A 17,628-nucleotide genomic window follows, 5' to 3' on the forward strand; every position below is an offset into this window, starting at 1 on the left:
ACAGTCACCTGATACTGGACAGTTAGATCCCAAACCTAAACAGTGAGTCTGCACAAGAGGTAAGACCTTGTTCCCCCTTGCTTGTTGATGTACCACATCACTGTGGTATTGTCTGTGATGATTTTGAGGGGCCCTGAAAGAAAAAGAGAATGAAATGCCTGAAGGACCAAGAGAAGAGATCTCTCATCTCTTTGATATTGATATGGTCCTTCTTCTGACGAGGAGACCAAAGGCCCTGAACTTTTAGAGGATCGAATGATGACCCCCTGAGGCATCTGAAGATAGTTCTTGAATGGGGACTGAAGGTTGAAAAGGAAGCCCTGGGTTTAGGGACAACTGATGACTCCACCACTGAAGCTTCAGCTTGAGGCATGTAAGAAGTGAATTGGAAAATCCAAAGGATGAGAATGTTGAAGCCAGTCTGACTAAGAATCACTGGAGCTTTTTCATATGAAGCTAGGCCAGAGGAAGCATAGGAATGGTGGAAGCTATGTACTCAAGAGCCCTTAGATACTCTCTGGCTGTAATGTAGACCAGAGGAAGAAGGGGCTGAAAGAAAACAATCAGAGTTAAAACCTTGGGAGGAGGCAGGGATGCAAGCATTGGAATAGTCTGGAGCCTGCACATGAGAAAAACATAATCCTGAGAAGGAGTTAGGAATGATTTTTGGAAATTCACTGTAAACCCTGGGCTTTTCAGGAGACAAATGGCACAGTGAAGATGTTGAAGCAAAATCTCTGGAGAGGAAGCCTGAATGAGCAGGTCATCCAGATAAGGAAATATCTGCATTTCCCTCATCCTGCAAAAAGCAATCACAGGAGCAAGGCATTTGGTGAAGACCCTTGGGGCAGTAGAGAGGCCAAACGGCAAAGAAGAAATGAAAATGCAAGGAAGCAACAGACAAATGTAAAAACTTCCTGAAAATGGGATGAATAGGGACATGGAGATAGGTATCCTTGAGATCTAGAGAAACTAGGAAAGCCTGAGGAAGTAGAAGAAGAAACAAGGTGTGAAGGGAAAACATTTGAAAGGAGGGAACCTTCAAAAAGGTGTTGAGCTGAGAGATTGATCCAGAATGGGTCTCCAGGTGCCTCCTTTCCTGGGAGCCAGAAGTATTTTGGAGTAAAATCTTTCCTTTTTGAGGAGCCAGAACTGCTTGAAGAACTGGCTCCAAAGAATATGTAGAAAAAAAGGACAGCTGTTCCTAAGGAGGTTGAGGAATGCTCAAAAAGGAGAGGAAGGTATTACTAAACCATGCAATACCCCTGACAAATGATGGATAAAACCCAAGAATCTTGAGTGATCATTAATCAATTTGGAAAAGACAGTGAAAGATAAACAGAAAGAAGAATGAGACTGAGGAGTGGGGAAAAAGATAATCAGACAGAACCTGGCTTGTCTTGGAAAGGAGGATTCTGAGCTGCAGGAGTTTGAGTAGATTTAGCATGACTAGCCTTCCTACCACCCTTTTTATCCTTGGGAGGAGGGTGAGACTGCCTGTAGATGAAGGCAGGTTTATTAGGATAGTTCCTTTAAAATTTGGGAATGGGAAAACAAAATATGTTTCAATTCCTGCATAGCCTTACCCTTCTCCTAAAAAGGCTTAAAAAGCTCAGCAGCTGCAAGAACCAACGTGAATTTTATTACTTAGAGGAGCATCCTTCAGCTTGGCCTTAATATCAAAAGGCAAAGGCTGAAGGTGGAGCCAGGAATACCTTCTCAATACAGAACCAAAGGCTGCAGCATTAGAAGAGGTGTCAGCAGCAACACAACTGCATTTAATGGAATTGCGAGCTACTTGAGAAGACGACCCTAACAAAGAAAGAGCAGAATTCTTCCTCTCAGAATCAGACAGGCTTGAAATAACCTGAAAATCCTGAGACAGAAGAGCCAAAACATACCTGGTCATTTGTGTCTGATAATTTACAGACCAAGAGGCCAGGGTAGCAGCAGTATACTCTTTTTCACCCCAGTCTCTCCATGGTTCTGCTATCCTTTTCAGAGGGGAGCAGCTTGTAGAAGGCAAAGGCTTAGATGGCTTATGGGAAGAAACAGAAATAACAAAAGAGTCAGCAGAGGGACACTCATAAAGGAACTTGCAATCATCAGGCACCTTATAAAACATATCTTTTTTTTTTTGGAGCAGAGGGCTGAGAATCACAGGTTTGGAAAGCTGAAGAAAATGTGTTCAACAAAGCAGCAAGAACAGAAGGGACAGCAAAGGGCTTGGAAGACTCCATTTGAAGAAGCTGATAGTACCTCTCTTGGAAATCTGAGACCCGAGTACAGTCCCATTTAAAAAAACTCCATCATACAGGAAACTGTATTTCTAAAGGAAATTTCCTCAAAGAGTGAATTAAGACTAATAGAGTCCGTGCTGTGGTAGCGTTGTCGCCTCACAGTAAGACGCTGTCCGGTTCGATTCTCAGCTAGAGCGTCTTCTGCATGGAGACATGCATGAATGGGCATACTTTCGTTGAAGGTTGTGCATCAGGGCTGGTAACTCAGCACGTAAAAATCAACTACTAATCATTAGCGGCCCGGAGTTCCGCTGTGGCGACCCCTAACCGGGAAAAGCTGAAAGACAGTGAATGAGAGTCCTCTTCCTCAGAACCACAGTCAAAAGGAGAAGGAATCTGAGAAGAATAAGTCAGGGATTCTTCATCAGAATCAACATCCTCATCAGACAAAACCTGCTCCCTAGATCACTTAAGAGGAGTAGAAGACCAAGGGGGAACAGAAACAGAAACCGGGGGGGGGGGGCTTCAAAGCCATAAGAGCTTTAAACACAGTCTGAGTGAAATCCTGCCATTCATGCTGAGAGTCCTTAGGAGTAGGAGAAATGTGCTTAGTTTGCTTTTCAATGGGTCGTAAGCCCTAAAGAGCTTAGGAGGCTCAGACTCTACTTGCATTCAATAAGTGTAGCAGGAATCTCTGCCCAAACAAGGATTTGTGGAACACCCCTAGGCCCTTCAGAAATAATCAGCCATGATTCCCCCTGAACATCTAAAATGAACATCCACAATACCTCCAGAGACATGAGAGAAGCCGGATCCATGCCAGCCTCTGAGATGGTCGCAGCAGAGGAATCTGATTGAAAAAATGGGCGATCTTCCTGACGTTCACCAGCCTTAAGAGAGACGTCTTGTGGAGGTGGTACAGCTGAAGAATTTGACAGAGATTTCTTGGTCTTCTTCAGGCCGGGATGATTCTGCCATAGTACCTGAGACAATAATTTAAAATGTTCATTCTCAAGATTAATGGCTAAAGAGGAGAGACAACTATGCAAGGTCTTTGAAACAAACATCTGACAAAAAGGGCAAGATGTACGGCAGTGAGAAGCACGTAAGCAAAACAAACACTGCTCATGACGGTCCTTGTGGGGAATTTGACTCCCACACTGACATTTTCCCTAGCTGGATGGCATGAAACCAATAACCACAAGTAAAAGATGACAAGAAGAAAATCCCCAAAGGGGCACTTATCTGAAAAATGGCTTGGCAACCAGCAGACAAATGAACATTCAGAATAAAAGTCGAAGATGCATTTGGAATGGCGGCAAAGAAGTTCAGAGGATGGAACGTCTGTATGTCACTTTTATGCCCTATGGCAAGTGGAGGAAGTATACGTGTGACGTACAATGTCCCTATTACAACCTAAGGCTTTGGTATACTAGCTGGAAGTTAGGCTACCCTTGGCCGGGATCCCTACTGTAAGAAAAACTGCAACAGTGAAATAGAAGAACATCTGGAGATACTTCAAACTGCTTGTAGGTGTCAGTGTTGTGTACTTATGAGTGTGTTCATCCATACTGGACAAGCATCCTGTTCAAGACTGGTTCCATGCTTTGCATCTATTGCTTATAGGTGATAGACTCTGGCTTTCCCACAACAATGAGTAGGATACAGTGGATAGAGAATGCACACATCAACTGAGGAATGAAAAAAAAAAGTTAACTCAGCAGAAATGGTTGACCTTAACAATTAAAACAATTAACTTATCCCTGTACCTAACATATAACTGCATGTTATACTACTATCTTCATTAAAAATAACATTTTTTCTGAAAAAAAATATAGCTATATGTATGTATGTATGTATATATATATATATATATATATATATATATATATATGTGTGTGTGTGTGTGTGTGTGTGTGTGTGTATATATATATATATATATATATATATATATATATATATATATATATATATATGCTTAGCTGTAATTTATTACACATTGAAGGGACAAGCCTCACAGCTAACCAACATAAGCCATACCATTAACACCTGTCAGTATCTACAGGGCAGAATGAGGTCTCAGGAGTGGAAATCCTAATAATGTATCTCCCTGTTTCTACTGCTTAAGATATAAATATTAACAAGTTTCAGTTAATGCCTTCAAATTCTTACAAAATACAGATTATATCCCAAAGCATGTTGGTATTCAAAGTAGCATTGCTGCCACACTGACACTACCCACTGCAATAATGATCAGGTGTATTCTATGTACTTCTACAAGTAGTTCCAAAGAACGTCAGGAGCACTAGATACCTTCTTTTCAAACTGAGTTTGGTTATCAAAAGTCAGATATGTATGTACATTTAAGTACTACTATTTTCTATTGCTGAAAGAACATCAGCAACTGTACAAATCTGATTGATTATCAAGTTTTCTTTGACCCTTACCAGGATACAGTCTTGTTCAATGAGTTTGACAAAGAATATGGCTTCATTCACTGAACAAAATTTTTCAGAATTAACTCTTGCCATAAATCCATAAATAATGCATTGATGCTGCATCACCTGAAAACAGTCATCTTCAGTAGTATGTTTAGGGCTTTGTCCTCAATGCCTTATTTAAACCATGAGCACCTGGGTCACAGAAAACAGTGAAACAATTTGTCAGTTCCATTTATTCTGGATTCAATACATGATATTCAGTAAATTGCAGTTTTGTGAGATGTAATTTACTGACTGATCACTGAATGTATTAATTTTTAAGTTAGGCTGTGGTTAACATATCTCATTCACACTTAAGTGCTTTTCTTGCATCCTTCCACTCATAGCTCCTTATGGCATCCTGACATTTTTGGGTGGTGCTTTTTTAACTAAGTGACTTACCAGTTAATAATAGGTAATATCAGAAAGGGCAAATAATAATTAACAAAATGCATCAATACTGATAATCTAGGTTGTCCTGCAGTATTGAAATAAATCACTGTTTTCTACTTATTATTCATATTTTCAGATTTATGTTCATATTTGTATAACTGAGAGCCCATTCTAGATAATGAAATCATATGTGATGTAATTGCCCTGGTGGGAGACAGGAAAGTTAATTGTCAATGTACATTTACATCTCAGTATACTTGAGATATTGCTACTTATTTGTTAGTAATTATGAAATGCCACCATGCTTCTGGATATGTATCACATGACATCAAGTGAAACCTTAGATGTTGCTGATGACATCAAGTGAAACCTTAGATGTTGCTGAAGAAAGCCATCCTTGATACCTAAACTACAAGTCGTACGTCTTGAGAGATACTTATATTGCTAATTACAGAATTAAGCGCACGTTTTCTTCCTTCTGTAAATATCTTAAAAAACATACACTTGGAGAGGAATTTCTTGCTGTCACGTAAAAGCTTATGTCTGATGAACAAAAGTGCTGTAACACTATATGTCTAGGTTGCAGAGTTTCCCAGATATGATAATTTATTTGTGAATTTTAGCAAAAAAATATAATTTTGGAGTTCTGTGCATTGTAATATATTATAATATTTATGGAAAGACTATGAATGTACTATTATCAGTGTAAAGAATACTCCCTACTGATAAAATTGCTATTTGTGCAGTCTTATTAGCTTTTATTGCTCACAAAATACTTACATTTGTTTATCTTATGCTTCTTATGTTGATTTTTCTGAAAATGCTCTAGATATAAGGATGTATGCAGCTAGAGGTGTGATATTCCATACCACATAGGTGTTAATGAGATATTGCAAACTAGAATTAAAAGGTGATGCAGCTATAGTAACAAACACAGCTTTTTACCTGTATAGTTGATAACCATGGCTTTTCCAAAAACGGAAGGTGAGTACTTAGGATTTGCTAATTTGGTATTAAGGTAGAGCTTGAAGTTTGGGTCATAATCAACTTCTTTGTCTCCCAGAATGATACACTGCCTTCCCTGGGCACCCTTTATGTTCTTTTCCAATACATTGTCAATTACTGGATCTATGTATTCATCAACATCTTGGAATAAGAAAGGGAAGCCATATTTGATGGCCATTTCCAACTGTTTCAGAAAATCAGGATCATTAAATGAGGAGACCTAAGGAGAAAGATAACATATTATTTTTACAAAAGGTGTAAATGGCATATGCTTCATAAGTAATGTATTATTTTCAGCTAGATTCCCTCTACTGCATATTCTAAAGCAAACATTAAAAAAAATACATTGACTTTGTGTATCTACACAAATGTTTGCAATGTACGTCTAGGTACCTTTTTATATTTTAACTGAGTCGACTGTTACCAGCGCAATGCTCTACTCAAACACACTGAAGCTATTTTGCAAGAGAATATGCATTTATTGATACTTACCATTATTTATTTTTTGTTAATTTCAGAGCAAACGTCCCCATAACTAAATACAGTGCATTCCACTCAAAATGAAGAAAAGGAAAGCTGAGGTCACTAAGAATCCACACAGCAGTAATTGATCAGTTAGCATTAATGCTTTAATACTAAAACCTAGATAACAATAAGGAAAGTACACCAATATGAAGCACTCATCATGAAATACTGACTGAGCCACAAACAATTAAGAAGCAATTCCTCAAGTGCAACAGCGTGAGAACTCAGTTAATCCAATATACTGCTGCAACAGTCATAAAAACAGACAGCTTTTGAATGTGGAGGGACTCCTCCAGCACCCACACTTCCTTAGTTATATAAACAATCTCCATACTTGCAAAACAGTGGGGAAAGGAGGAAATTCCCACCGCAGTGAACAGCAGCCCTGCTAACAAAATGATGCTGCACTACCTGAACTGCAATGGAAAACACTCTTGAGAAATAGTACCATCAAAGAAATGTAACAATGACATTAGAATTACCGTCATTAAAGGGTAGGGATGCCTAAGTACAGCTGTATGAGGCACTCACTACAACAATAAACATATGATATTCTTTACCTTGTGCCATTCCTTGCCACAGTATGATGCCAGCCCTTCTGGCATTTCACCAACAAGTGTCATTTTAGTGTTACTGTAATTATGATGAGTACCTGGCCCAGTCTGCTTGCAAGTGCTGGCCACTAGCATAAGTGTCAGTATGCACATGATTATTATTATTATTATTATTATTATTATTATTATTATTATTATTATTATTATTATTATTATTATTATCATTACTATTATTGTATTATTAAGGGATTTACTCATTGAAATTTCCTGCTTTTGACATGGGGTACAGACCTAGAGAAATTAACATTCACTTATAAAGGAATGTGTACATCAAAGGTATTTTCTATTCTGCAGTGGATTTTGTGGTTGCCACACATCTGTGATTCTAAGCTGTAACACAGTAGTAAAAAATTATCAGACCCATGTACCTATAGCCATTTCTGCATTATTTAAGAGTGCACCTTCTGCATAACTTTCAGTTATCAGTCCTGCACAAAACGATTTGTGACTGTATAGTTTAATATGGGACGCAATGACATACCTACACAGAAATGTACAAATCAAATATCCAAAAAACACGGGAAAAAATCAAACAGAACATCTCAAGATGGAAAAATATAAACCTATCCTTCCTGTCCAAATCAGCCATCATCAAAATGAATATCCCTCCTAATATACTATTTCAACTAAACTCTATCAGTCATAAAATCCCTAAAAAATTTTTCACATCAATGGAAAAGGCCCTCTCTAAATTCCTATAGCACCTTAAAACAACAAGAATATGTTGCTAAAAACTCACAATACCAAAAGTAAAAGGAGGACTGGGACTCCTAGATTTTAATTTGTACTACCTTATTATAAAATCAAACCGGTTAATTCAAATATCAGAATATGATAGAGCTAAAAAGATTTGGTCCCCAACATGGGTTAAAATATGGTCCAATCTAATACATTCCTTTAATATAAACCCCAAAGCTACCCCTTTTCTTAATCCCAACCACAAACTCTTTAACAAATTACATCCAGTAATCAAAAATAAAATAATTGCTTTCCAGTCTTTATTTACTTCCATCAATCTACAGAATTCACTAAGTTTGTTACAACCCATACACATGAATCCAAACATCAAATTAAATAACAAAATGATTGATCTCAAATCATTCCCACTAATTAAATACCTATCGGTATGGCATATTTTACAGAATAAGGAATCAACGCTTGAAAACTTAAGATCACAACTGAAAACACCAGATAGTTATAACCCTCTTCTTAGACAAATTATATCACTAGTTAAGATGAAATATCCTAACTACGAAACAGATATACAAAATATAGATACAACCCAAAATATAATCAAATCACTAGCTGCTAAGGAGCAAATGATCTCAAAGTCTTATAAATGAATAAGTGAGATTAAACACCAATCTGCATTATTATACTCAAAATACTGGGAAAACATTAATAAAACTATCACAACAGCACAAAACAAGAAGTTATTAATAACACTTTAAAATTAACACCTTTCAAAAACCTAATTTACACACAAATAGTGATTAACAACAATGCATATTATACTCCAGCTGTCCTTAAAAAATTTGGCTATAAAAAAGAATCACTGTGCCACCTTTGCTTCTGAGAAAATGTCGATATCCTCTATTATTTGGAGCTGCAAGAATATCTTCAGGTTTTGGTGCTCCCTAAGAGTGCAACTTGAAAAAATTGGGTATGAGAAAACCACAATTTCCTGGGAAACAATGATTCTACATATAATCCCTAGTTCAATCAATGGAATTCGTAAATATATTTTAATTACATTGTGTGCCCTACTTAAATTTTATATAACTAAAAATTGGGTAAATAACAACAAAATCTCATGGGTAAACTTTAAAGACATGGCAATTAAGTATATCACCTCCCACAAATTAGCTACAAAAAGCACACAAAAAAAAAAGAGCATATTTCAAACATATTGAAACTCCCTACTAGACACAATCCTAGCAAGCAAACAAAATCCCTACACTTAAATACAATTCTGGTAGACCATACAAACTTTTATAAACTAAACACAGAAAATATACTGCTCAAACAATAACATGCTTTTAAGATTAGCATTAAACTGATGGCATCCAACAATGTAAATAGTGTAACTTGTACATAGTTCAAAGTTTTACCAACCCTTCAACAGTAAGGTTATCCTACTTATACAACTCAAGTGATATATAAATGATGATATAAAACAAGCTTTTTATTTCTCTTTTCTTCACTGTGGAAAATAGCTTTACTTTTTCTGAATTAGGGGTACTACATAATTTCTAACACAACCAAGAGTGTAATTTTTCTTTCTTAGCATCCTCAGTAATGGTGAAACAAAGAAGTTATGTACTCACCATAATGTTCCATGTTTATTGTCCAGTATCTTGCCTTCAGGATTGCTGGTTGGGTTCGGAGCTGAAACTCAGCTCCGACTCGGCCTATACTAAAGCTCGAGAGCTTCTACTGGCTCGAGGCTGAGTCTTATCCCATGATGCTTATCGGCTGTTTCCCAGATGTGGTTTGAGGAATAAAGGTTCATATGATATATTCAATATTCAAAAAGATAATATCTGGAACATGTTATAAAAATTAACAAGAAAGGGCAAGAAAGGAATCAGACCTTATCTGCCAATTTCTGAGAATTTTCCTCTAGATCCTCCTGGAGGGAGATGGCTGGGAGGGACACAAGACTGAAGACAGATGAGTACATAACTTCTTTATGTTATGTTGTCCCATCTCGCCTTCATTCTTGCTGGCTGGGACAGAGTCCTCAACACCTACTTCTTGGGTGGCTCAAGGGAATAAACTCTTCAGGACAGTGGAACCAAAGGATGCCCTGTTCTGGGAGGCCATATCTACTTTGTAATGAGTAATAAATGTATGAGGATTAACCCATGTAGCAGCAGTACAAATTGAATCCAATGGAAGTCTGAATTGAAAGGCAATGGAGGTAGATACCACTCTAGTTGAATGCCCTTTGATTTTTCCTGGTATTTCATTATTGTGGGAATCATAGACATATGTGATGGTCTCAGTAAGCCATTTGGACAAGGTAACTTTTGAGATCACCAAACCTTTTTTATTTTCTGAATAGGAGACAAACAATTGGTCTGACTTTCTGAATTCTTTGGTCCTATGCAAGTAAAAGTGCAACTGTCTATGCACATCCAGTTGGTGGAGTTTATACTCTGCCTTCTTGTCACAGTTAGGAAAAAACACTGGTAATTCTTTATTTTGGTTTAAATTCACTTGAGAACAAACTTTCAGCAAGAAGGAAGTACTTGTTCTGAGGGAAACTCTATCTTTGTGGAAGATCAAATAAGGTGGATGGATAGACAAGGCTTGTAACTCTGATACTCTCCTGGCTTAAGTAATTGTTGTCAGAAAGAGTGTTTTCCAAGATAAAAATGTAAATGAACAAGATGATGCTGACTCGAAAGGAGGCAGGATCAAAGATGATAAAACTAGATTGAGGTCCCAAGGAGGAGGAAGTTCTCTGAAGGGAGGTCTTAAGAGAAAAGTACCCTTGAGGAAGACTTTGCATAGTCTATGGGACATTAGACTAGATCCTGATTCTCCCACATGATAATTAGAAACAGCAGCTAAATGAACTCGAATAGTGGCTGCCGCTGCTCCTTGATTAAAAGTTTCTGTTAGAAATTCCAGAATTGCAGGTATAGATTCTGTGAAAGGATCTATAAGTCTTTTGGGAGCCCAACAAGAGAACCTCTTCCATTTGCTTGCAAAGAGTTTCCTAGTCATCTGCTTGTGCGATGAAACTAGAATGTGATGAAATGTAGGGGACAATTCCGGAATCCTGGCTAAAATCAGAAGTGGAGCAGCCAGTCTGTCAGATTAAGGGTGTGGAGGGCAGGATGGAGCATTCCTGACTAATGTGTCAGAAGATCCGGCACTGGGTCCAAGATCCATGGGTCCTCCTGAAGGCAGGGCCAAAAAAAAGGGAACCAAATCTGACAACGCCAGTATGGCGCAATGAGAATTAAGCTGCGACTCAACAACTTTGCTTTCTGGATAACCTTTGGAATCAAGGGAAACGGGGGAAGGGCATAAATAAGACCCAGGAGCCAATTGTGAACCAGTGCATCCCTCAGTGACTCTCCCGGGGGGGGGGGGGATTAGGGCAAAGTAGTTGCTGCATTTGGTATTGAAGGGGGTGGCAAAAAGGTCGCAGCAAGGCTGGCCCCATTTGCAAAAAATTTGATTCACAACTTTCTGATTGAGAGACCACTCATGAGGCATGTGAAACGCCCTGCTTAGCCTGTCTGCTATAACGCTGGATTTCCCTGGGATATGCATTGCTGTCAGAAAGTGTTGAGAAGATATCACCCATTGCAACACTCTCTGGGCCTCTCGACATAGAGGGTAGGATCTGGTTCCCCCCTGTTTGTTGATGTACCATACCACTGACATAGGTTTAACTTCATATTATCGTAACGGACAATATCGATCGTGCATTTGGATGAACCAAATGCATGAAATTCAAACTTCGATATTCTCAGAAGTTCGAAAGTCAGCAAATCGAACAGCTGATTCGCTGACTTTCAAACTAAAATGTCGAAGACACATTATAATGCAGGGGGGCAAGCCCCCCTGCACCCCCCCATGTGGGGGCCTCCATCCTCACACACCCCCTATTTTAATATACCAAATCCGAGATTGCACTACAGTGGAGAATGGGATCATTTCCCAATCCCCGCTATAGTGCAATCCACACCCACAAAATTGAATCTGCCATGAACGAATGCTAATGTGCATTTGCCCATTGCACATTCGGACAATTTTTTGTCAAGGTTTTGCAACTTTGCAAACCTCCCTTCGCACAAAGTGGAGTCACACGAGTGCATGACGCACTTATGAAGGTAAACCCTGACATATTGTCTGTCTGAACTGCAATAGTCCCCTGTGAGAAGAGAGTCCTGAAATGCTTGGAATGCGAGAAGCACCACCCTCATCTCTAGGACATTGATATGCAAATGGTACTTGTGATCTTGCCATATCCCTTGGACTGTCTGTCCCAGATAATGCCCCCCCTACCCTATCTGGGCCGCGTCCGTGGTTACTGTACGATAGGTTGGGGAAGTACAAACGGTCCTCCCACTGTTACTTGAGTGGACTAGCCCACCAAAGTAGGTCCTTCTTGCAGGAGTGTGTTATGAGGATTTCGTAAGACATGGGTAAGTCCTGCATGGAACATTGGGCGAACAGTAGCCACTGGAATATTCTCATGTGAAGTCATGCCATGTGAAGTAGTGTTATTGTTGTTGCCATTGAGCCTAGGACTTTTAGGATAAATCTTGCCTGTATTCTGTTCTTGGTGAGTAAGATAATCACTTGGCTGCATAATGTAAGGTAGCTTTGCCAACATGTCATTTGTGTTTAAAATTGGCACTAATGAATGTAATATGCTGAGATGGCAACAAGGCAGAATTTTCAGCATTTATAGTAATGCCTAGTTTTGAGAAGAGATGGATGGTGTAGTCTCTTGCTTTGATCAGTAGCTGCTTGGTGGTGGCAGTTAGAAGCCAGTCATCTAAGTATGGAAACACCTGGAATCCCTGACGTCTCAGATGAGCCGTGACTACTGCCATGCATTTGGTAAACACACTGGGGGCTGTGGTGAGTCCAAAGAGCAGAGCTCTGAACTGGTAATGACTGGCTCCCAGCCAGAAGCGTAGAAATCTTCTTGCTCACCTGTCCATCTTTATGTGGTAGTATGCATCCTGAAGATCTAATGAGCACATCCAATTGTCTTTTCCCAGAAATGGGAGTATAGACTGCAGTTTTACCATCTGGAACTTTGACTTTTTACCGACTTGTTTAGTCTGCTGAGATCCAATATGGGTCTCCAGTCCCCTGTCTTTTTTGGAACTAAAAAGAACCTTGAGTAAATTCCGGACCCTAGTTGGTCTGCGGGGAATTCTTGGATGGCTCTTTTTTTCTAGCAACATTTGGATTTCTAGTGTTGCTAGATCCCTTTGACTGGGTGGGATGTCTGGGATATACTTTGGTGGACACTGAAAGGGAATGTTGTATCCTCTTGGATATAATGGACTATATCCATTTGTCTTGAGTCAAATTTAGCCAGGCTTCTGGGTACAGTGATATTCTCCCCCCAACTGCCTCCAGAGGTGGACAGGTGGGCCTCCTTTCAAGAGCATTGGAGGGGCCTACCAGAGAATGCATCTCTGTCACCCTGGTTTTGTGGACCACCTCTGCCATGTGGATGGCATCTTCCGTTATTTCCCCCTCTGCCTCTGGGGGAAGGATCACCACGAGTGTCAGATAAGGCTCCTTTGGACTTGCGGAACCATTTTCCACTCTTTTGACCTTTAGGATAAGGTCTGGTAGGGGTGGAAAAAAGACTCCAACGGCAGACAGTGTCTTACCATCTTGTTGGCTCCTGGTGAAAATATTTTCACTTTTGGCACGAACAATGATGAGCCATCAAAGGGAGTGTCAATAAAGGAAGAACAGAAGGATTTGGCAAACTCACAAAGGCGCATCCAGGAATGTCTACGAAGAGCTATTCCTGTGCCTGCTGCCCTACTCGCTCCATCGGCTGCATAAGATATGAGGCACGTGGAGGAGTTAGATATGGAGGTTAAGGTTGCAAGCTGGGAATTAACCTTATCAGATAAGTCCTGGACTGTAGCACCTTGCAGGGTATCTCCTAGCTCTTTTAGGACATCCCTCTGAAGTCGCGTGAAATGCGACAAATAATTCAGCGACTGTAAGGTAAAGGCCACTGAGGAGAACATACACTTCCAACATCTGTCCATCATATGAGAATCCTTCTTCAGTGGATGAACAGATACAGAAGTTTCAGCTAACTCTTTTTTTAGGGCCACTGCCACCACCATCGCATCTACAGGAACCCCTTTTGTTAAATACTGCCTATCTTCTGGGGCTGTAATGAACTTATTAGGCCTCTGTGGAACGAGATCCACTGAGTCTGGAGAGTCCCACACCTTTCGACTCACCAAACCCAGGAGTGGGTTGAAAGGTGGAGACACCCAAGAGGTGCAGGGGTGAAAGCCAAATGCCTCGAGGTATATCGACTCATCTTCACAAGGGGAAAGGGACTTCCAGACCCCCCTCTGCTTAAGGATCTCCAGGATGTCTGAAAAGGAGACATCCTTGGAGGAAGACTGTGAGAACCCGTCTGAATCCTCTAAGTCAGTATCATAACTGACACACTCAGGGGAGTCTACGTGCTTCCTCTTACACTGTCTCTTCTGAGGGGCCTCCTCAGAGGGATGCTCTGGGGATGGTATCGGAAGAGGAGAATCCACCCATTATGGCTTCCTGGGGCACTGGCTCTCTACTCTGTTTGTGATGGAGGGGTAATTGAGAAGTGGACACTGATCCCTTAGGGAGAAGAGAGGCTGGAGCTGAAGGTGGAACAGACTCAATTGAAAACACACTCATCACTTCAAAGGGACTGCGGTCCTGGGCCGAAAAAAACTCCGGTCCTGAGAGGCCGGGAGATCTCTGTGGCACCAAGGAAGGTGGCTCCGAGGCAGATGTGGGAGCTGAACTCACCTGAGCTGAGGCGCCGCGTGGGAGAGCCAATTCCGACAAGGTTCCAACTCGACTCCCCCCCCCCCCCCGAGCCGACCAAGGAGTGTCGGCTCCCAGGTCCCTTGATGGATGAAAGCATCGAGGAAACTGGAGCAGACGTCAGAGCTGAGATACCAGTAGTGATTTCTGGCTTTTTCGGGTCCAACGCAATGACTTCCATAATCTCTGACTCCAAACTTGTTCGAGTTGGAGGATTAATTGGCATAGTTGGGGGTACCGTTGTCGGTTCCAAGATATGATGGGCTGGGTTTGAGAGAATTTCTACTAGGACCCGGGTCTGAAGCAACCTCTTCACTACCCGCTCCATGTCATCATCCGATAGCCTGGAGTATCTAGAGGAATGACTGGAAAACTTGTGGCTAACTGCCATCGACTGTAGTAATGGAGATACTGGCACCAAGCGAACAGGCTCTAAAAGCGGTGACCAGCTCTTTTTCCGGCTCCGCAACGGTTCCGATGAAACAGATGGAACTGAGGAAGAACCATGTTTCTTGGGTCCGATAACTTTCGGAGCCAAAGAAGTATCAAGTTTGCTGCTGCTTGTTGGCTCAGACACCGGAGCTGATGAAGCAGACCTTTTGGCCGTGTCCAATTTTTTAGTCTGATTTCCTTCATCCACTTTTAATAAGCCTCTCAATATAAGCTTATTCCTCCTCTCCTACAAGACCCTGGCACTAAAACTATGGCAGATGGAGCAGGAGTCTTGAAGATGGAGTGGTCCCAGACAGTACACACAACTAGTGTGTCTGTTAGTAATGGACATTTTTTGAGTGCAGACATCACATTTTTTGAATCCTGACTTATGTTCTTTAGCTGGTTCCTTAGACATGCTGGCTATATTTTTTTTTTTGCAAAGGTAAAAATATAAGGTTTAGGGAGCCAAAAATAGTGCAAGGCTATTACGATAGAACTATTAAGTCAAACAGATAATTATTAGAAAGTAACTATTAGAAATATATAAAAATATAAAATTTTACAAGCCTGAGCCAGTGAAGACAATCCCAAAGCTTCAAGTGGCAAACGAGATCTGGGGAACAGCTGCTAAGCACCATGAGATAGGACTCAGCCTCGAGCCAGTAGAAGCTCTTGAGCTTTAGTATAGGCCGAGTCGAAGCACAGCTTCGGCTCCGAACCCAACAAGCAAGAATGAAGGTGAGATGGGACAACATAACATTATTATTTTTTTCTGCATGTCTTTATGCGATTATTGTAGAAAATTGTATTCTCATTTTTTTTTTGTTGAAATGTTTGAGTATTTTGGCTAAATAACAAAAGCAATAAAAAGTATATTTAAAAAAAATATGGGCCGTGGTGGTGCAGTGGTTAGCGTTGTCACCTCACAGCAAGGAGTTCTCCCGCTTCATTCATGGTTGGAGCACCTTCTGTGTGGAGTCTGCATGTCCTCCCTGTGGTCAAGTGAGTTTAAAGACATGCAGGTAGGTGCGTGCGCGAATGGGTGTGCCTTCTTTGAAGGTTGGGCGTCAGGCTGGCAACTCGGTACTGTAAATATCCACTGCCAATCATTAATGGACTGGAGTTCCGCTGTGGCGACCCCTAACCGGGAAAAGCCAAAAGACTGTATAGTTTAATATTTTTAATCATGAGGGTAAATGTTTCTAAAAGCAAATGAAGAAAAGATGGTTTCTTTATTTTCATTTCAAGAACTCAATGGTGTGCCTTCTGTCTCATTCAAAGAAACTTTTAGTTATGTACTTACCATAACTTTAGATGTATGGGATCCATCTCGCCTACATTCTCTACAGATGGTTTCGGAGCCGATCCTCGGCTCCGACTTGGCCGCTATACAATAGAACGCAGTCTCTTATTGGCTGAGTTACCTCGTATCCCAGGATACACCACTACTGCTTCCCCAGATCTTGTTTGTCCGCACACATGCACACCCACATAGACTGTTGTTATAACATTGCCAGGTGTTTCAAGAGAGGAAAAGTTGAATTTGGGTCGTCCGGTCTCTTCTGGCCTACAAGGCAGGGGGAAGGAGGGTGGGTTATTAGGAATGTAGGCGAGATGGATCCCATACATCTAAAGTTATGGTAAGTACATAACTAAAAGATGTAATGTGATCCTATCTCGCCTACATTCTCTACAGATGGGACAGCGTCCCTAGCACCTAATTACTGGGTGGCTCATTGGAAAACGGTCCGGAGAACCGTGGAACTGAAGGAAGCTCGACCCCTAGATGCCACATCCAATTTGTAGTGAGAAATAAATTTGTGTAGAGAAGACCACGTAGCAGCCGCACAGATGTCACTAATAGAGAGCTTGGAATGAAAGGCTGCCGAAGTGGCCATAGCCCTGGTAGAATGAGCTTTCACTGGAACTGTAAATTCCTTATTTGAAATGTGATAAATATGACCGATACAGTCTTTGATCCACTTGGCAATAGTGACTTTCGTGACGGCTTTGCCCAATTTACTATCTGAAAAGGACACAAACAGTTGATCTGATTTTCGTGCTTGGTGTGTCCTATCCAAATAGAAACGTAATTGTCAGTGCACGTCTAAGCTGTGAAAGGTATACTCAGCTCTGTTTGAATACTTAGGGAAAAAAAACGGTAATTCCAGTGATTGTTGCAAACAAAAGTTAGAACAAACCTTTGGTATAAAGGATGGGTTTGGTCTAAGAGATACTCTATCCTTGTGAAATACCAGGTATGGTGGTTTGACGCATAGGGCTTGAAGTTCTGAAACTCGCCTGGCTGATGTAATAGCAACTAGAAGGGCAGTCTTCCAAGAAAGAAATTTTAAGTCACAGGTTGCTGCCGGCTCAAAGGGA

The 17,628-nt window shown here is 40.7% G+C and overlaps 1 protein-coding gene across 1 annotated transcript in view; it reads right to left on the bottom strand.

The window, feature by feature from the left end:
• Window positions 1-17,628, bottom strand: part of DNAH10 (dynein axonemal heavy chain 10) — a 5,879,077-nt gene that overhangs the window by 1,355,495 nt on the left and 4,505,954 nt on the right. The window contains exon 64 of the mRNA XM_044069759.1: window positions 6,059-6,338. Coding sequence (XP_043925694.1) covers window positions 6,059-6,338 — 280 coding nt within the window. The remainder of the gene's footprint in view (window positions 1-6,058; window positions 6,339-17,628) is intronic.

Source organism: Protopterus annectens, chromosome 4.part0 (assembly GCF_019279795.1).
Source record: "Protopterus annectens isolate FY-2018-M chromosome 4.part0, PAN1.0, whole genome shotgun sequence".
NCBI lineage: Eukaryota > Metazoa > Chordata > Ceratodontiformes > Protopteridae > Protopterus > Protopterus annectens.